Below are 22314 nucleotides of genomic sequence, written 5' to 3' on the forward strand. Positions count from 1 at the left end.
TTGACATGGTAAAATCTGTAGTGTTACCGTGCAGGTAATCCATACCAACAAGAAATGTGTGCCGTATATGGTAACATAATGCATGACAAAGGTTTTTTTGTAGCTGTGTTCTTTGCCAAACTGCATGTCTGGCTGCCTTGTAGTATAATATGCCCTGCTTGGTCAGAAGTGCATACTTTCAGCCAAATTCTGCTCTCAGTTACATTGTTGTAAATCTGGAGTAACTCCGTTGACCTCAGTAGTCATTCCAGATTTACCCTGGTATAAACCAGAGTAGATCTTGGCCCATTATGTGATATTATGTAAACAGCAGTATGTCTGGTACAACCCAGTGATTATAACTTTCTTAAAACAGTGGGATAAATAAATAACAAGTTTCTGAAAAAGAAATATTTCTCTGTATTTTAGTTTGAATAGAAAGGCCTAGAGAGATTTTGAGTCATAAATTCCCTGTCCACACCTGCATGGGAAATGGGTGGGTAAATTACCAAAGAGAAATACATATTACACATTACCTGAACAAAGACAGCAAATGGTTGAGCTCAGAGGAAGATTGCTGTTGGCACTAGGTGGGGCAGGGCATTAATAGACCAATCTGTCCACTCTGCAACCTGCCAGTTAGGTCACAAATAAATCTAGACCCTATTGACATTTGTCACCATGACACAGAATACACGGCACAATGCTCATTCTGCTCAGAGGAAGCCCAGACTACTAAGAAGGGTATTGCCAAAAAGAATAGAGGTTCATTAGCAAAGGTTTGTAAGGAAGCACAAACACTTACCTACAATATGGTTGGCTCTGCTGTGCTCTTAGTCTTTCACCTTCATAATCTCTCATTTCATACATTCAGTACATTTATTGAAAAGGGGAATTTTTTTAGTAATCGGTTTAGTTAGGAACCATCCCAGTCATGCTAGGGAACGTCAGAAATCCTCCCTACTTCAGAGAACTTCACTGAGGTTTTCTTTTTTCCTTCTCTTCTACTTCCCTTTCTAATTTGAGAGTATGCAGGTTGGGCAGAAGATGTATACTCTGCCCTGGTATTTACCTTCTTCTCCCTCCCCATATCTATGGTCAGAGCAGCCGCTGGCCCCCCGGGGCTCTCCCACCACTGTCGGCGGGCCGCCCGGGGTGTTCCCCCCAGCAGTGGGTGCCATGGGCCCCTGGGGCATTCCCCCTCCCAAGGCTTTTCTCCCGCAGTGGGCCCCCGGGTTTCCCCCCCCACCAGCCCTCCCTAAGATTCAATCAGGGGTGTTTATGGTATAGTCATGGACAGGTCACGGGGCCCGTGATTTTTTGTTTCTTCCTGTAACTTGTCCAGGAATTTTACTAAAAATACCCATGATTAAATGTTGCCTTAATTATGAGTTGTTCACTTGGAAAAGAGTCCAAACGTGAGGATAGTCCATTTATAGATTAGGTTTGTCTCAAATGCGGATTTTATGCTAAGAGACTGGGAAGCAGGGCTAGAGGGACTCTATATGATCGCCATATTTGGGGTTGGGATGTAATTTTCTACCGGGTCAGATTGGTAGAGAACCTGGTGTTTTTTCACCTCTCTCTGCAGCATGGAGCATGGGTCACTTGTAGGTTTACATTAGTGTAAATGGTGAATTCTCTGTAACTTGACATCTTTAAACCATGATTTGAGGACTTCAGTAACTCAGCCAGAGGTTATGGATCTATTACAAGGGTGGGTGGGTGAGGTTCTTAAAGTCTATGAGTCTATACATACAGCTCTCGTTGTGATGGCGGTCAGTCTGGATTGGGGCCTACATGCAAGAGAAACTGGAGAGATCCAGAATGCTTCCTCTGGGCTGGTCAAAGACATTTTTCTGCTTTACATCCTTTCATATGCATATGCAGCCTCAAAATATTGGACACAAGTATATTATTTCCCACTTTTCACCCCATCATGCAAGGCACTGTGACAATTCTGAGGCCTGATCCAAAACTCGTTCAAACCAATGGAAGCCTTTGGATCAGGTCCCTGTTGTTCAAAATTAAAGAGGGCCTTGGAGCACGGGCTTTCTATTTATGCTTTGTAGCTGATGCTAAGGCAACGTGGAGATGGGCACCATTGTAAGAATCTAGTTCAATAGTTCTCAAAATGTCTACTCTTGATGGTCCAATTTTGGAAAGAGCTGAACTACTACTCTATTAGCAGGTTGAAAAATAGCAAAGCTTGGTCATGAAAAATGTCAACAACTTTCAACAAGCTTTACTAAAAATACATTAAATAACTTCCCAATATTTATCTTCCACAAATGCAACTGCTATATTCCCCACCCCCCGAGTTGTTATATGCTTGGAATGGGAGGGGACATGGTCTGTGCTGGTGTGGAGGTGAGGTATACTACAAGAGACTCTCTTGAGCTGTGGTCCACACCATGAAAATGTTGTCTATTTGTACCATGCCTAGCCCTGGCCTCCAGGCACTACTGCAATACAAATATTAAGTAATACTAATAAGGTTTGAAGATCCCCGACTTAAATAGATAGATGGAATTACAGTTAACAGCACCCAGAGTCTGCTGTCCACAAGCCTCTCACTTTTACTGGGATAAATCAGAAGTAATTGCCCTGAAGTCAATGAGAATTACACCAGTATAAACCTGGTGCAAGTGATGGGAGAATTAGGCCCAGAATTCTTCATTACTGATAAATCACAAAGATTTATCAAGGTCTTGACTTACATTTCCATTTACTATTCTATGGACCTACAATATTTCAGACTTAGATTACAGTATTATTCACCACACTCAGTAAACAGTAGATTTAAGTTTGACTGATTTAATGGGTGTTCATTGGTGATTTTGGCCCAGACAAAGTGGTATTAGCCTGAAGCAAAGCCTAAGGCTAAAAGCATCATGTGAGAGCAAAAAACATTAACCTGCCCCTCAAACCACCTCATTATTACATTTATATTCCTGTCAACCATCTCATGGGATATTGGAAACATACTGAAGAAGGATTGTTATTTTTATATTCACTTGGAAATAAAAAATAAAATATTAGAGAAAAATACATAGAAGAAAAAGATATTACAAGGTATAAATTTTAGACAGATGAGCCACATGGGGGTTTTTCCATCTCAAAATGTTATGTTGCTGTAGGACCAGAGTAAAGTTTTATACTGAAAGGAGGGAGAACATGTTTATTCAGGTGCTGACTAAAGGAGTAAATTAATTACAGAATAAAAAATCTTTTATCAGCTTTCTAATATTATCTAAATATTTGACACTACAAAACTGTTAGGTTTCAGTGTTTGTCCTGTGGTGAGCTCTCAGCCATCCATTAAACAATTTGGAGTTAGTAAGTTGGCTGCGTCCCCTTTTACCTTTCAGTTTCCCCATTTTTAGCAATGTTCCCAGTTCTCAAAATGATCTAATACATTTTCAACACTAATTACTCTTAGGGTGAAATTCACTTCCCCTTCCTGGTTACTGGGGCTTGGTGCAGAGAATTCAGCAAGGAATAGCAAATATAGAGTCCATTCCCTCAACCCACTGGTCAACTCTGGGGCTGCAATACAGACCTTCTGCAGTTGATATTCAATCCTGTTATCTGGAATAGCAGCTGCTAAGTCTTCATGCCCCTTCTGTAGGAGTTTGGGGCTGCTGGAGCCATATAAGTGCAGATCAGTTGCCTCCCCCATGGATGGCCCCAACAGCTGCTCCAAACCAGGGCTGATATGGAGCCCCACGTTTTCAGTGCCCAGGGAATGAAGAAGTACCCTTGCACAGCCATCCACTCATGCTGACTCCTATAGAAGAGCAGCAGAGACATATGTGGTTAGAGGGCCTTGCAAGGACATCTCTGTGAACTTCATCCTGAATAAAGAAATGAGTTTCCACTATCTTCTGGGGATTTTTCTTTGTATGCCTTTCCACTCCTGCACAAGAGCAGTTGCAGGCATTGCACGTGGTGGAGGAGTGCTTTATAGACTCCAGAAATGTTTTTCCAGCTGTTACTTTGTGACTTTCTTTCATTTTATTTCATGAGTATTCAAAGTCGACAATTTTTGTCATGTTCTCAAGGTGCTTAAAATGTTCCTCGCTTTTGATATTTTGAAAGGCTGCAGTAGCAGCAGTTTGAGGCAAAAGTTCATGCTGTTTTCATGAGGAAACAATGGTCTCCTTGTGGTGCGAATGGCTTACAGATCAGAAAGGAAAATCACCAGTTTTAGGAAGCTGTTACAGTAGTTCAGAAACACGGAGAGCTACACCTATGTAATTTAACTGTTGTTTCTAGTCCCTTAGTTTTTCCCTGCTAAATTTCATGCTGGTGAGTATGAATGTTTTGATAAAGGAAACTTTAATAACACACAGAATGAAAGGTCTTGACTCTGGTTTTGTTGAAGTCAATGGCAAAACTGTAGTTGACCCACATAAATTAAGTTGAAGGACGGAGGGTAAAATTTTCAGAAGTGCCTGAATGATGGAGGAGCCTCAGTCTCATTAACTTTCAGTGGGACTTAGGCTCGTAAGTCATTCAGGTGCTTTTAAAAAATCTACCCTTGATCTAGTTCCTTGTGGGCTAGTGTCTGAATCACAAAAACTGCTAATCAGAGGGAACCCCCTTTTTAGCAGCTCTGACTTTCCCTCTCCCTCTAGTCTCTTTATGCCATGTGTCTTTCTAGCCTCTCATCTTACAAACACATCAAATCCGACAATGGAATGATCATTTCTTTAGGGTGTTTCCAAAATAAGTTTTAAAGTGAGTGTGTAAATGGCTAGATGGGTAGGCTGGAGATTGTGTTTCTCAGAGGGGGAAATTCTGCCCTGTCCCTGTAAGGATGCCAGGAGACTGTACAGGGACTCTGAACTCCTTTGTGCTGTAGAACTGTGCTCTGTATGATTTGCCTATAACCTGCTCCTCAGGGGATAGGCCAGGGTGTTAGGGGGCTTATTCCTTCACTCTCCCACTTCCCTGGTCCTTCTCGCATGAACAGAGAGCAACAATACCCAAAGTTGGAAGGTGCAAACAATTCAATGTTTATTGGGGTGAACTTCCAGCAAGCTTAAATCCAAGTTCCTTCTTCCTTATTTTCGAATCCCAATTTACTTCCTGTTTGCCCCTAATTTATATAGTAATATTCTTAGCTATACCTTAACCAATCATTCTACTGAAATTTACCTAACCAATCCGAACATATTGTAACATGATTAGCTAACCAATTATATCCCACCACCTTAATTAGTTTACACCCAGCAAAATTAATTATGCAGCAGACAGAAACAATCACAGAACCAGACAGAGACCATGCAAATAAACAATAGCAAAGTGGGAACTATAATGACAAAACAATACAGAAGTGAGGATTTCACAACTACATCTATAAAGACATAAGGGTTTCCCAGCTGTGTCTATTGATAAGTGAGTTCTTACCAGACAGAAAACTATCAACCTAAATTTCCTTTTACATCTTCTAGGCTCTTCCCTTTCTCTGGAGGTGACAGATCGGATCACCTTCCTAGCAGCCCCATATTCACTAGTTTGGAATGTGAGGCTGTGACCGTTCGCTTCCCAGCTTATGGCTGCCTCTGCTGCTTAGCCAAAGGCATTGGCCTAAGAACAGGGCCTCAGACTGTCACAGTGAGAGAAGGCCCTTACACAGATTCTTTCTTGTACACCTCTATTACTAGCTAAATGATAAACGTATACCTACATTCTGAGAGTATAGGCCTTTACAGACAGGCTTGAATATCTATATCCTAGCACAGGGCCATGGATTCACAAGTAAGAAATAAGTCCCATTGGCCAAGTCTCCTTGGGGAAGGAAGTGCAACAGCCATAGGGGCTATTACAGGAGGAGCTACGGAGTGGCTCCTCTGTTCATCCACAGCCCAGAGGGAGGATTCCTTCCCCTCAAATCCTGGGGAACCAACCAGCATGGAGGCCAGTTAATCAGGCTGAATGCTGTGATGTGCATTTTGGTCCACAGTGCAGTTTCAAAGAGTAGCATCTAAGAGGCAAAGAAGAGTGATGTAAATTGAATGCACTCTGCCAAGCTAGCCTGAGAGCAGCACTTGTACAATTGTCTTCGACTCTTCCAGTGCAGGTGACAGACTTCAAAATCATTCCAGCACTTGGTCACTCTGCCTGCCAAGTTGTCCTGTTGAGAGTATTTAACCACCCTCCCTCATCCTGCAGCCTCCCACCCCCATCTATTTTTACATCTTCAGCAAATTATTATTTTATTCTTTTTAGGATATTTTCCCTTCTAGAAGTATATCAGCTTCACATGAAAGAGTAAGCTTTAAATGCCATTACTAATTGCATTCTATAATATTTTAGATAGGAAGATTTCTGGTGCTTTCTTCTTGGTGAATGCCACTACACACTACATTCATTTCCCCTGAAGTCTTGCTTTCCAAATACTGTGAGCTTCACCGGCAGTTTCAGATCCCAAGTTCTTACTTCAGTTTCAAAGCCTCAGACTGGAGTTGAAAAAAACAGAGTTCAGCTGTTTATATACAAAATCAGATATGCAGCCATTGTGATGAAATAAGAACCAACCTAGATTTCCACTGGGCATTTGCATAGCTTACATTCATTGCTTTTGACTGGAAACATTAAAAGAGTCGTCCCCCTCCCCCTCCCCCCCCCCGAAATAAAGAAACACAAGGGCTTTGAATAGAGTATGTTTTAAATACCACAAATGACAAGTGCAGTCATTCAAAAATGAAATCAGTTTATCATTAACCATTAATTACCAAATAGCTCTATTCTCTCCTTATGCTTCACGTAGCATAGACTAATTAGAATGAAAAATGGAGACAGAGTGGGTCTCATATTTAAATGACCCAGTATTCTCCTCTCAGAAAACTGTGGTAAAGATTTGAAGAGAAGAGAGTGAGGATAGTCACATCACCAACAGGACATGAGAGTCATATAAAATGAGGAGAAAGAAAAAAAAAATCAATCCTTATATTCTTCCTCTTTAAAATGTATGTCTGTGTAGTATACAATGTAGTATCTAGACCAGGGGTCGGCAACCTTTCAGAAGTGGTGTGCCGAGTCTTCATTTATTCACTCTATTTTAAGGTTTCGCGAGCCAGTAATACATGTTAACGTTTTTAGAAGGTCTCTTTCTATAAGTCTATGATATATAACTAAACTATTGTTGTATGTAGAGAAAATAAGGTTTTTAAAATGTTTTAGAAGTTTCATTTAAAATTAAATTAAAATGCAGAGCCTCCCGCCCCCGGACTGGTGGCCAGGACCCCGGGCAGTGTGAGTGCCACTGAAAATCAGCTTGCGTGCCACCTTTGGCATGCGTGCCTTAGGTTGCCTACCCTGATCTAGACTTTAAAATTGTCACAGGACAGTTTTAAATTACAGGCCTCTGCAGTGTTCTATCTTGTAAACTGTTTCATGCAAAGCTACAAATAATGTAATAACATGTTTGCATTCACACCTAATATGATTTCAAACTGTATTATAACCACATTCCTAAAGCACGCTAGAACCTGCCTTAGGATCCTTTTATAGCAGTATTTCAGCTGAAATGGTTATTTAAAAAATATCCCTAACCTCACTGGACAGGGAAACAGTGCTACAATCTCTCTTGCAATCACCGTGTTGGAAAATGGTGATCAAGTATGGAGAACTGTGCTGAATGACTGCTTTAGAATATGCCTGTTGCCAGAACTGTTGAACTCATAGTATTGACCAGACTTCAGGCCATATCTCACTTTAATTACAGCTGAGTCAGAGGGCTTGGTTACACTCGTGTTGAAACCAGGTTCTGTGAATTGGTAGTAATTGTAGTGTACACAGGGCCTTAGTTACATGATGGGAGTTCTTGGGTTACATACCAACACTGAGAAGGTATGCCACACATTCAGATTCTTATAATAAAAGTAATTCATGTCACTGAATAGATAGCAGTAGGAAAATAGCTGAAATAATATTCCAGCAGGCAAATACTTTAAAAAACATTAGTTATATACCTATGCACAAATAGGTGTAACCACTTCATTATATTAAACAGACATTCTGGATTAGATTGTCAGTGGGCATAAATCAGCATAGCTCCACTGAAGCTATGCCGTCTTAGTGGCCTCAGTGTGGTTCCTAGTGAGGGAATACAGACACACACACACAAACATGCACACACACCCTACCATAATTGCCACCCTTCTTTGTTGGCCTCAGCCGAGAAGCCAAAAGCTGGCTGGGTACAGAGTCTGAACAGCCCTCTCTCCCCTAGGGTTGCTCCCTTTAGCTGAGGTTTGAGACATATCCACCGGGTATGGAAAGGAAGCCTTGAGCTGCCACTGGCTAGGCTGTACCTGTCCTATCAATGACTAGGAGACTTAAATTTCCAGGGTTGTTAGTCTAGCACCTTTCATAATAACTAAATTCACTGAGAAAGAATAAAACATCATTAAAATAAACAGAAATCTATGAATTACAGGTCAGCTATATGGAAAAATCCTGGGTTTTTTATTATTCCCTCAATTTTATTTGTTGTTGTCTCTGGGCTGAGCATGTTCACCCCATCTTCCTCTCCTCTGCATCTCTCCAACCCAGCTCACCTGAGCAAACACCTTCGCAAGCTCTAGTCCCTCAGCAGTACGGGGCAAGCTATACAAACAGCAACTGACAAATATATTTAAGTGCCTTAGTTTGTCATGCTTAATACTTATTTTTCATCGGAATCAGAAAACGCTGAAAGGAAATTCTTGTGTGCCGGAGTGATCTTTCTGTCAGTCAAACTGCTGCATGTTTGTTTACGAACAGTTCAACGGCATCTTTCCAATTTGACTTGACACCTACCACAAATGCAGCCTTAAATTAGAATCCTTGAGTGAGGTGCCTAGGGCCGTGGATGAAGGGCCAGCACAAAATTCAGAATTATTATTATTTGCACTGTGATACTGTCTGATAGAGCATGATAAGGGCATTGGGCTCCTTTTGTACTAGCTGCTTGTGTGTGTACACACACATAAATGAAGAGATTCTTACTCCTGAGGACATTCTGCGCCAAAAAAATAAAAATTCTAAACCAAAAATTAAAAATTCTGTGCACTATATTTTAAAATTCTGCAAGTTTTATTTGTCAGCATGGCAGTGGGGAGCACAGGCCACTGGTTGCACAAAGATGGGAGATCACCCTGCAGCCTCCCCACCTCTTACCTCAGACACAGACTCAGTGGTGAGGCTGCACCCAATCCTGACACAGCACAAGGCCTGGACCTGCCCCAAAAACACCATGGGGTCCTGCTCCTCTGCACCAGGTGTGGGGCAGGCAGGCTCAACCAGGCAGGATCCAAGTGTGGAGGGGCTCAGTGTGGGGGGATCCAGGTGTGGGGTAAGAGGATTCTGTGTGGGACAATCTGGTGCAGGCAGCTCAGTGGGGTGTCTAGGTGTGGGGGGATCTGGATGCACAGAGGCTCGTTGGGGGGGGGGGGGTTTTCCAGGTGCAGGGGCAATGGGACCCTGCAGGGGCTTCCTGGTGAAAGTGGTTGGGGCTCAGCAGAGGGGTCTGGGCATGGGGGTCTCAGCAGGGAGGTCTGAGTGCTGGGGGAGTGGGGCTTGGTGGGGTGGGGGTCTGGGTGCAGCTAATTGGGGGTCAATGGGGTGGGGGTCTGGATGTAGGGGCTCAAGATGGTGCAGGCGATGGGGCATCAGGGTAGGGGTTTGAGTGCATGGAGCTCAGTGGGGGTGGTCTGGGTGCAGGGGTGGGGTCCAGAGGCAGGGGGTCTGGGTGCAAGGGACTCCAGATGCAGGGGTTGAGGTTCAATGGGGTGGGGTTTGGGTATGGAGAGCTAGCGGGGTTCTGGGTGTACAGGGTGGGGCTTGGCAGGGGTGCCTGGGTATGGGAGGTCCAGAGACACAGGGGTTGGGGGGATGGGGAGCAGCTCCCCGTACAGTGACCCCTCCCCCCGCAGCTGAGGAGCGATGAGAGCAGGGAGCAGGGGAGGATGCTGAGCTTCCTGCAGCTGGCGGAGGTTTCTGGGGCTGGGTCTGACACAGCCCTAGCCACTCCTTGCAGAGGAAAAGGAAGTCCCGTACTCTCCTGCCTCCAGCCCAGCTGGGACTAGCAGCTGATCCCGGTTAAGGGTAGGAGCCACTGGCTGGGGTGTTCCCAGCCCTGTGGTGATTTACCTCTCCAGCAGCTGCTCTGGGTACCTGAAATGATGTACCTGCACAGCTAGGCAGTGGTGTGTGACTGCTTTTGCAGCTTCCCTTTGCTTTCCTATCAGAAAGTCATTTTTTCTGCAGGGAAGCAAAGAAATCTGTGGGGGACATGAATTCTGCATATGCGCAGTGGCGCAGAATTCCTCCAGGAGTAAGAGATGGTCCCTGGCCCAAAGAGTTTATAATCTAAGGGTTGGGTCATGCAAGTGGATCTGCCTGAGTGCAGGCACATGCAGCATCCAGCACCACATGTCTTATTTGTGGTACCATAATTCACCAAGAAGAAGTTACTTCCCTGTTAGACTTTCCTTCTATGACAGTCAGGCTCATGGGAATAACTTTGGTGAATGTCTCCCTGATACATCAAAATGGCCTGGGTTCAGTCAGCTGGGGAAGAATTTTAAAGGCGCTATCGGGCCAAGAGATATTATTTTGGCTGGCAGCTCCACAGCAGAACTCAGCCAGGGAGAAAATAAGGGGCCCATTATAGCAAAGGCTTTAGCCATTCCACTCCTCCAAATCCCAGAGGTGATGGGGAGTAGGAGAGCCTTCACTTTGGTCGATGACGACCTCTACAACAGCAGTGGGACTTCTTAACACTCTTCTCTAGTTTGGGGTTGGAGACCCTTCACTGCTGATTATGGTGAGCAGCTGAGACACCTCTCACATGCAAAATAGGCTTCCCCCCACAGACATCCCACAGGCCCACATGATTCTCCTTTTGAGCGGTGCATGGCACTTTCTGCACAATTGCTCTGTAACTCCTGAGTAAGTAGGGCTGCTTTTTGTCCATCAGAGAGGCCAATTTGTCTCCTCAAGAGCCTGCTGTGAAGGCACCATACACAGCCCAGAGGGCCACCTGGTCAGGGCCTTCTGTACTTTGTGGCATGCGGTACCTAATTCTGTGGCAAGATTCCCCAATTTCTGCAGCACAATGGGTTCTGCAGTATACTTGCTATTCTGTGCATAGGAAAATATTTGAAAAACAAGGAGGTGTATTGAATTATATGCAACAGTCCTGATTGTGACTCATTTGAATATTTACTAGACACTTCTGTATGTGAACAGTTCTCTGTGTGCCACCTCCTACCTTCTGGTTTGCTGCAGGATCCAGTATTGGCAGAATGCAAAAATCGGGGGCCCTGTTGAAAAACGTACGATCAGACTCCCTCTTGGTTGCTGGGAAGATGTGGTTGAGAGGGTGGTGGCCCTTCTGGCTACTGTGAAAGGGTGAGAGAGACCTCTGCCTCCTCTCTTTGTATGTTCTGGGATAGTTGATGGTAGCATTGTGTGGGGAGGTAGAGGGAAGGAGCTGGGGCCCTGATCTGGGTTAAAGGAAAGGCAACTATGGGTGGGAATGGGAGGGCAGGGTACGAGGCCAAGTGGGGTTTAGAAAATCTGCAGGGTACATATAACTGGAGCAGTGTTGGCAAGTTCAGCTTCCAGGATGATTATTTAATAACTTAATGTTGTTAAATGTGTGATTTTATTCCAAAATACTTTGACAGGCTGCAGCCTTTTGCTGTTGCCACGTTTGGTAAGGACCCAATCCAGAGGGCCTTACTTAGACAATCACACATTGAAATCAGTATACGTGTTTCCCTGACCAAGGAAGGAAGTTTTGTTACTCATCGTCTGGTTTTGGAGAAGCAGAAAAGCAGAACTTTCGTAGCCTGTCAAAGTATTTTGGAATAAAATCACACATTTAACTACATTTACACGTTACTTTGTGCTCCCCCTGTATCTTTGTTGTATGCAGCTAGGGTGAAATCCTGGCTCCATTGATGTCAACAGCAAAACTCCTATTGATTTCAGTGGAGCCAGGATTTCACTCGGATTGAAAGCCCTTTGGGGCACTGTATTTATGTTATATGTGTGTAGTGCCTAGCACAATAGGGCCCCAATCCACGACCAGGGCTTCTAGAGGACTATTGCACTACAAATAATAAATAACAATAGTAACATTTAGAGCCCACTGCAGCTGGCTCTGTTGATCTCTATGATTCTGGAGCCACAGAATTGACTACAGACTAGGCCAGCTTATGCTCAAATAAATTGGTTAGTCTCTAAGGTGCCACAAGTACTCCTTTTCTTTTTGGTCCCTTTCTTCTGTCTCTCTAAACTCTACAATGGAGCTGCCATTGATGCAAAATACTGTGGAAGCATGGGATAATGCCTGGATACTCTTTTTAATTGTGGCTATGTTGTTTGAGTGTTACTAATGTGTGATTTCTCTTAGGCTGATGCAAATATCTCCAAAGACAGAGCGGTTTTAGCAAATGTGTTTCTTAATGTAATAGTGTCTGATACTAGATTATTGCCCAGAGGTTAGTGGTGGGCTACACTAATGGATGAACTTCACTCCTGCATTTGACAGCTGATTAAAGTATTAATTATTCTGTGCCCAGGGCTATAAGCATATCCGTTTAAGAGCAGCAGAATGTGTACATTGTGCTTGTGTGGGTAACCTCATGGCAAATTTTGGACTCCACTTCGGATGTTTCTATCAAAATAAAGGCTTGACTGCCAACATGAATAGCTTTCTTTCTGTTCTGGAGAAATACAAGATGGAAAGAGTTATAGGATCCCACAGCTCTGGTTTTTTTGGTGTTCCCATACCAAGAGAGAGTAATATTTCTGCTGATGCAGTGTCTTCCGAGTGGTCTAGTGGTGTAGAATGCCACACATTTCACAGGAAAAGGGTGAATGATATCAAGCCATTGGAGCTGATAAGTAGTACATTGGCACCCTGCCACTAAAATATAAATAAATTAAATGTACTTAAGGAAATGTTCATTCTGTTGTTTAGAATTGGACATGCCCCAGTAAGGTAAATTTAATCTTCTTGAGGGTTGCTGTGTTACAGTTGAATGGGATATGCATTTATCTCATTTCTGATCTTTCTGTCATTTAGGTCTTATGGCATTTGAGGTATGAAATGTTCTAGTTGGATCTAGGGATTGATGCTGGAAGGATATTCAAAGGGACATGAAGGCGCTCAAGAGGCAGTGAGTGCCTCGCAAGATCAGACCATTCATCACCATAATTTTCATTATCACACATTATTCATTAGGCAGTAATTTGACGGCCCCACATCCCTTTTTATTAGAAATTTGCAAATAGAAAGTGCAGCTGGAAATGGTTTGTTGGGAAAGGTTACATATATAATCATTTTAGCATTTTGCTTTGCATTCCTTTATGTTAGCATGATGAACTGAATTTTATATCTGTAGAACACTGTGCAGCTACTTAGAAAATATTCTGGCCCTGCTTCTGACCCTACTGAAATCAATGGCAAAACTCCCACTGATTTCATTGCAAGCAGAGGCTAGCACTGAGGGCCTGATCTAAAGCCCATTGAAGTAAATGGGAGTCTTTACATTGTCTTCCATCGGCATTGAATCGGGCCATAAGAACTTGATCATGCAGCATTAAATCACATGAGCAATTCCACGGTGGACTGTGGGACTACTCGCCTGCATAAGGATTACAGCATTTTACACACAACTGTTAAAAAGCCTTCTGCAGCAACTTAACTCCTCACTTGTCTGTACAATAAAGGGAAAAGATAACGTAATAAAAAAGGAAAATGAAAAGAGGGCACACAGATTTCAAGCAGTTTGTAAAAAATAACACAGAGGATCAATCTATAATGCAAGTTCCTTTTTTTTTTAAATGACACTTGCTGTATATTTCACAGATAGGAAAATGTTATTTTATTGAACTGAAAGATATATATGTTTCACCTAGCTATCACATCTTAAGTAATCAGCAATGGCTCTTAAAGAAATCTGTAATTACTTTGAGCATGTCATTAGTTAGATGTAAAATGAATGATATTGCTCTCTTTTATTACCCTGAGTGATATAGCCATTGGTATCATAAATTCATTGACCTCATCTTAAATGATCAATCCTGTAAGACAGACTTGATACATTAATTCTTAAGTGACATTTTTCTCCTCCAGTAATTTCTCCCCACTTTGAAGGATTGTTTTTCTCCATTTTTAGCATTATATTCTAGGATGTAATTTTACCAGGAAGTCACATACGCTCCTCCCCATCCTCACAAAGTATTTCAGACAGGCAGGTATCAGTTACCTTAACCTTAATCACTTTGGGATATTGCATAAAATCAGTTAGATAATTATGAGACATTGGTCCATCTAGAATGTTCACAGGAATAGAAATATTGCATCTAGCTTTTGTGCCTTTAATTTTATCTGATGATAAAAGATACTGAAAGGGCTGTGATCAATGTGTGAGTGAGGCAGACTGGCTTGAGCATTTCTGGTACCTCAGTGAATGATTGAAAACAGGACAAATCAGTAGAGAATTTCTAAGCAGGATTTCTAACTATTTTAGCAGAGAAGAGAAAATATTTGTTTAGCTGCAGGTGCCATAGGAACCCATTGGAGACAAACAAATCAATACAGCAATAAAACACTGAAGTATTTCAGTGAACTCTTCAACTGATAACCAATACAATTAAATGATTAGAAAGATGCCAGGAGTTTTCTGCTGTATTTTTTCTTTTAATCTGTTTGGCCAAAGCCACTGAGCTCTTCAGTAGAAAGATAAAGAAGCTTTTTTTTTTTTTAATCCCTTCCTATTTTTCTCAATTATTTCTTTGCCTACAGTCTTGAAGTCTTTAGGAGTAGATTGTCACTTTACAATGTGCCCTGAAGAAGGGGCAGCACATAGCTACACCATCCCAGGAGCAGACCAGAGAGGAGGTTATGGCGTGGAGCCCTGTTTACTCCCTTGCTCCACTGGGTGGAGGGGGAAGTATTCTACTGCTGGTATAGATCAGTAGCAGATTACAACCACTCTGCATTAGCTCAGCTCTGCTGAAAAGTATGTTGGGAGTAGAGACAGGATCAATGTTCTCTTCATTGCCTGCGTATTCCTTACCTATCTGTGCAGCAGAGGGAGTAGCGCCCTTCCCATGCTGTAGCCCATGGGGAGTGTAGCCTGCCCAGGAGATTAAGGAGGCACCTTACTCCCTTATACCCAATTCTATAAATGGAATGTGAATACCATTTTGGCAAACTCTACATCAAAAATTACCTTGGGCCAAATATTGCCAGCGTTACTGAGGAAAAGCTTCTATTAACTTGAAGTGCAGACTCAGAGCCAAATTCTCTCTCCTTCCTGAAAAACTCTGAAAAAGCCAGAGAAGCCTCAGGTTCAGCTTATGGGGTTTCACCGGATCATCCTGTTGGGGGACAGGGTTTGGCCCCATGGAGGCGGTGGGGGATTGCCTTACAAACCCTTAGGTGTTCCAAGAGCCTCAAAGGCCTTGGGCACTGGAGCACATGCCCGATACTCGGCACTACTTCCCAGTCCCCATCTGCCCATTTGTCACTATCGTTCCCTTAGCTTTTATGTGCTTTTCCATGGCAACTACTCCCGTTTGGGGGTGAGGAACGCCCATCCCAGCGAAGGAATCAGTACACTGTAGGAATCCCAGCTGGTCTGAGGAAATGGGGATAATGACCTATGTTGAGTCCATCCCTCAGCTCTCTCTTGGCAGCTATCTACCCCTGTCACAGCTCCCCATTCAGTACAAGGGATTTCTGGAGCTATGGGGAAATTGTGGTTTGTGCCCAACTTTCTTTCCGCTTCAGAAAATTGCTCCATTTTGCAGGTATCTTCTGTGGGAATGTGAAGAGGGCAAAAAGTGACCCAGAGTTGGGCAGCATTTCACTACTTCTTATTACAATTAATAAAACCCAACAGTTCTTCCCCCTTAATACTTCCTATACAGTAGGAAGGAGTTCTGCTGTATTCACTGTGAGTACACATCATTTTACAGTCCTACAAAGGTCTGGGTGCATCTTTCCAGCTAAGGCTTTTATGTTGGTGCTTTTGTTATGAGTTTACCAGTTTATTTTGAATTGTAGGACATTACATTTTTATTTTTCCAGCTCTGAAGGGATTGCCACATTTGTAAGGTTTGTAACGTGCAGTGAAACTCTCTTTCTTGTCTGGATCAATGCAGTGGAAATGAGAATGTAGACTGCATTGAGCATAACAAACTACATATGGCCAGATCCTCAGGTGGTGTAAATCAGTGTTGCACTTTTGACTTCTATAGAACTACACTGGTTTATTCCGGATGACAATCTGGCCTATTGATTTCCAGACTTCAGAGGTGATTTAGTAGTCAAAGGATCATTTAGTTTAATACTTTTAAAAAATCTTTGAGTCAGGATGAAAACCTCATGAGTGAATAAAAAGAGAGAGAGACAGTGCATAAGAGAAAGAGAGAAATGGTTAAAGGATAACCAAAGAGCTACATAGCTAAAAAAAAAATAGTATAACTATATATATATATATATATACACACACACACACTCTAAAATGTCATCACTGTTTATATTGAAAGAAAGCTGAGAGTTAAATGAGATGAGTAATCAAATGTCCGACATATGTTGTTTTGAATTGTTTATATGGCCAATAGTTATTAAAATTAATTATGTTTTTAAAGCTGCCATTTCACAGTGATATTCTTTTCTTTTGTTTTTATATATATATATATATATATATATATTATATATAAAATGTAAAGACAGTCATCTTAAAAAAGCTGTTCGGAAAAGTAAGAATACACCCAATATAGTACTGTATTCTGACATGGTCAGAGGCTCAACATACTGATTATAGAGAGCGCTAAAGTCTCCGTGTATGGAATATTTTGAGAACTCAAATAAATGACAAAAAATGGTGGGAGGGCTTGTGTATGTAACATTCTGTCAAAAAGTAAGGCACTGAAAAATCTGACATCTGTTTATCTGTTTATAGCTATGGCAAGATTACTCATATTAATTCTTGTTTAAAATGCCATATGAAGGAAAGGCATTTGTGCAAACAAGAGTCATATTTGAATTGTAGATCATGTCTTCACCATCTGTGAGAGCTGTTGGTGTTGCAAAATTAATGTGTTAATGAAATCACAATAATTTCTCTGAAGTAATGGATTCTGAAGCCTAGAATGACTATTTTTTGAACTTTGGTGTCTAGTGGTTTACAGTTGAGAAAGCCTTTCACAGCTTAATTAGTTCTGTATCCTTACTTAAAAAAAAAAAAATTGGCAATGCCTTCACCACACCAGTCATAGCGCAGAAAGGAATAAAACGGAAAAAAGAAAAAAAGAAAAAGCTTGTAATACTAAGTTTTTGCTATAGTATTTGAAAAGTTGCTAAATAAGACTTCATCTGCCAAGAAGTTTTACACAAAGTGACTAGTGAAAAGAGTGGGCAAACAGCTCAGAAAATAATTCCAGCTTGTCGAAACATCACAAGTTGGTAATATCTGAACCTTACACAGATTTCATGACTGTTTCCAAGTTTCTATTTGGAACGCATAGCAAATGATGTATGGTGCTTTTGGTTTTTGATACCATTTAAAATACGTCTCCCTTTCCAACTTATTATCTAACACAGTTAATAATGTAAAATGTTACAAGGTGCTGTAGCTCAGCAGACGTTGTTTGCAGTCATTTTTGAGGATCTTTCTGGAATCCTTTTCAAATTGTTTCTTGATCGTATTTATCGTGTAGCAACTCAACATGTCAAAGAACATGTAGGTTATGTACCAGGTAGGTACATAGCCACATACACGTGCAGGCGCACAGAGACACACACACACACACACACACACACACACAGATCTTCAGCTGGCTTAAGTTGTCATAGAAGCTACGTCTAAGAAGTCAGTGAAGCTATGCCAATTTACAGCAGCTGAGGATCTCCTCCACAGTATGTATATATAATATTTAATGTATTGTATAAGACAGAGTTAAGAATAGGAGGGCCATAAAAATTTGGGACATTTAGTTCAGTTATATTCTGACGTAAAAAAATGTAATTTTCACACAATGTTTCTAATTTGTCCCTGTTAGAGAAATAAATCAGATATTTAGAAAGCACTGAAAAATGACTATTAAAATTACACCAAAAAGAGAAGATCACTTTTCTTACCTGTTTTGATTTTGTTACTGTGTTGTAGGTATGTGACTGGTGTAAGCACATAAGACACACAAAAGAGTATCTGGATTTTGGGGACGGGGAACGAAGGCTTCAGTTCTGCAGTGCAAAATGTCTCAATCAGTACAAAATGGACATTTTCTACAAAGAGACACAGGCCAATCTTCCAGCTGGACTGTGCAGCACATTACATCCTCCAGTCGAAAATAAAGCAGAAGGTACTGGGGTACAGCTGCTGACTCCAGATTCTTGGAATATACCGCTAGCAGATGCTCGGAGAAAGGCCCCATCCCCAGTGTCTGCAGCTGGCCAAATTCAAGGCCCTGGACCATCAGCGTCTACCACTGCCTCTCCGTCTGACACTGCCAACTGCTCTGTCACTAAAATCCCCACGCCAGTTCCCAAACCTATTCCCATGAATGAGAATCCAAATATTCCACCAGTTTCTGTTCAGCCACCTGCTAGCATTGTGCCTCCAATTGGTGTCCCACCTCGAAGCCCTCCCATGGTGATGACAAACCGGGGGCCAGTTCCTCTGCCCATATTCATGGAACAGCAAATTATGCAGCAAATCCGTCCACCATTTATTCGAGGGCCACCTCATCATGCCTCAAATCCTAATAGCCCTTTGTCCAATCCAATGATTCCTGGAATTGGTCCGCCACCAGGTGGTCCCAGGAATATAGGTCCCACCTCCAGCCCCATGCACAGGCCAATGCTATCACCTCATATTCATCCCCCAACAACACCTACCATGCCTGGCAATCCCCCAGGGTTACTACCACCTCCCCCTCCCGGAGCTCCTTTACCTAGCCTTCCCTTTCCCCCTGTCAGCATGATGCCAAATGGTCCTATGCCTATGCCACAGATGATGAACTTTGGATTGCCATCTCTTGCCCCACTGGTGCCACCTCCAACCCTCTTAGTGCCATATCCTGTCATTGTTCCTTTGCCTGTACCTATCCCTATTCCAATTCCCATCCCTCACATCAATGATTCCAAGCCCCCCAATGGCTTCTCCAGCAATGGTGAAAACTTCATTCCAAGTACCTCCAGTGATGCAGCAGGGGCAAAGCCAACAAATAATTCTACGTCCCCTAGAGATTCAAAGCAAGGGCCTTCTAAATCCTCCGACTCGTCACCTAGCTGTTCGGGCCAGTCCTTAAATCAAGCTCAAGTGGTTCAGGAGCATAGTAGAAATGAAGTTGTTGATTTGACTGTGAGACCTAGTAGTCCAATGAACAATAAATTTAGTTTTTCCAGTGTACTACAGGGTCCACAGGATGGTGTGATAGACCTAACTGTAGGGCACAGGTCTAGGCTACACAATGTTATCCACAGGGCTTTACATGCTCAAGTTAAAGTTGAACGTGAACCTAACAGTGTTGTAAATTTGGCTTTGAGTAGCTCAGATAAAAGGAACTGCAGCAACTGCAGGGACAATTGCAGCCCAATTGAAACAAAAATGTTACCTTGCAGCCACCCAGCTCACTGTGGTCCTGTCTCACTGGCCTCTGGCACTTCAGGACTAGAAACTAGTGCAGCAGTTTGCAATGTCATTGTGAATGGCACAAAGAGCACAGAGGGTTCTAAGAACTCAGAACAATCCCCAGAGCAGAAAAAGCCTCAACCTCAAGAAGAGCCAGCAGTGAGTGAGTTGGAATCTGTTAAGGAGAACAACTGTGCATCAAACTGCCACCTAGAAGGAGAGGCTGGCAAGAAGATGGGGGAAGAGCCCCTCACTGGGGGAGACAAGCAAGACCCCAACCTTAACAACCCTGCAGATGAGGACCATGCATATGCTTTGCGGATGCTGCCCAAGACAGGTTGTGTGATCCAGCCTGTGCCAAAACCAGCAGAAAAGACTGCTATGGCACCATGTATAATCTCAACGCCAATACTCAGCACAGGGCCAGAGGATCTGGAGCCACCATTGAAAAGGAGGTGTCTCCGAATTCGAAATCAGAATAAGTAAAGGTTTGTGTAACCACTACTGCCTTCTGTGTGAATAGAATGAATATCAGTGTTTTCAGGTATGATTCACACTCATATGGATATGGCTTTTGTAAAACAAAGAGAGAGATTCCGATTTATTAACAAAAAAAGAGAAAATATTATTATTTATGTTTTTAATATTGTCTTTGTCTTGTATCATCTTTGTATCTGTCAATCCTCCACCCATCGGCAGTGTCTTCAGCTTTGTGCTCACAGAACATTCCGCTATGGTGCTGGCTGTGAAGTTCTTGTGTTGTGTATGTCTTAACTCATGGATCTCTACCTATCACAAGTTCTAGGTCTGAGCAGTCAATCTGGTTTTAAATGTTTAACCCAATTGGGTACCGGCAAGTCATGTCCTCATGACCACAATGTTTAATTATCGTCATTCCCCCTCAGCAGAGCAGACCAACTCCACAGCTTGCTGCTAGTTCAGCGCATGATTACTCATTGTTTTGGTTAATCACAATCATATTACTCCAACCTGCATTCAGAGTAACACACTGACTTCAAGCTGGCACAGGTGGAGTTAAAAGCAGTTTAGGCCCTGGCTATGTTCAAGAGTTCTTTCTTGAGTTTTGCTCCAGTAGGTATCTGTGCTTAGACCCCATCTCCCATTAGGGATCTTACCATCTTGTCTCAGGTTAATAGGCAGTGATGTTTATGTCCTGGTGGCCTCTAGGATGTAGAACTCCGCTCCCTTACAACCCAGACGCCTGTCTCAGTCCATCTCTCTCACTTTTAAAAGCATGTTAGCACTTTTTTTTCAAATTTATATTTTTTATTATGGTCCGTGACTGAGGCCAGAGGGCTCTACTGCAATATAAATAATAATTCCACCCCACTGAGGTGAAACAGTGATCCAGAGGCAAAAACGTTCTGCAACCCATTCCCTTCAACCCCCCCAATTTGCTGAGTCCTGGTGACAAAACAGTACCTTTATAAAATTAATACTTTAATATATGTCTATTCTTGCTTCAAACGTGTGTGCACAATGTAATTGCATTTGCCTTAGATACATGAGATTGGAGAGGTTCTTTAAGAAAAAAAGGAGAGTGGTGGGTGTTACAAGAACCCATTCAGAAATCAAATACTGACGATTTGCCGGATATGGCTTGGTGACATGCCAAATTTTATTACAATCTGTAGAGTATTCCATAACCTCCAGTAAATCATATTTTGTGCTGTCCATTGTAGTGCAGTAATGACTCACAGAAGTTGCCATTAACAGCTCAGTATCCATTAACAATTAACATGTTGTGGTATCTGGGATACTGCAATATTCCTCTATGCTCATAATAGAGAATAAGTGCACAATCACAGACACTGGGATGTGATAAACGCTAACTTTTTATATGGGGACCACTGTATTTACTGTTCTTGCTCTTATACCCTTGAATACAGAATGAGCTCTCCCTTTGCTCACAAAGAGTTTTTTTCACGTATTTACTTATTTTAATGTCCACACTCGTTCAGTGAAATTGAACCCCTATCCTATGCTCAAGGCACACACTGACATTTAAAAATACACTTATTAAATAGACTACACCTGTAAGTTTCTTGGACCAATAATTAACGTATATAATAACCCAGAAGCTGAAAACATACTTAAGATCTTCCAGCCCCTCACAGCTAGGGAAAACAAATGGACCTTGCAGTATGCATATTATATTACCTTGCTATTAAAGCATCAAGATCTTTGTTGCAAACACTGCTATGCTATGGTCAGAGCTCATATCATAATAAATACTGTTCGAGCCAAACTGTATAATCATACACACAACTATGCTTTACATCGGAACAGTGCTTTGATCTATAGGGAATACTGCTGTTTGACTATCTCCCTATTAATTATTATCAGGCTAACCCATGCCTTTTGCATTAATCCCATTTACCTCAATCCACAGTGTCTACACCATGTTTATACCTGAGCTCAATTCACTTTAGTTTAACATCAGTCAGACTACCGCATCTTCCACAGTTAGGCACTCTCAGCTCAGAAAGCTCTGGCTTCATTCAGATGTTTATCTGTTTGTGGTGCTGACACTATTGTATGTGACATAACTTTGCATATAATATTCCACACAGAAACTGGATAACCTGAGCTCAGACAGACAGCACCCAAAAGACACAAAGAGGAACATTCATGAGTCAGTTGTTGTTTCCCCCACTTC

At 42.2% G+C, this 22314-nt stretch overlaps 1 protein-coding gene across 1 annotated transcript in view; it reads left to right on the plus strand.

Annotated features, from left to right (window-relative positions):
* SOBP (sine oculis binding protein homolog) overlaps positions 1–20120 on the plus strand; it is a 119029-nt gene extending 98909 nt beyond the window's left edge. Inside the window, exon 6 of the mRNA XM_077811698.1 lies at positions 18168–20120. Coding sequence (XP_077667824.1) covers positions 18168–20120 — 1953 coding nt within the window. The remainder of the gene's footprint in view (positions 1–18167) is intronic.
* The last annotated feature ends 2194 nt before the right edge of the window (positions 20121–22314 follow it).

The sequence above is a fragment of the Eretmochelys imbricata genome, chromosome 3 (genome assembly GCF_965152235.1).
Source record: "Eretmochelys imbricata isolate rEreImb1 chromosome 3, rEreImb1.hap1, whole genome shotgun sequence".
Classification (NCBI taxonomy): Eukaryota; Metazoa; Chordata; order Testudines; family Cheloniidae; genus Eretmochelys; species Eretmochelys imbricata.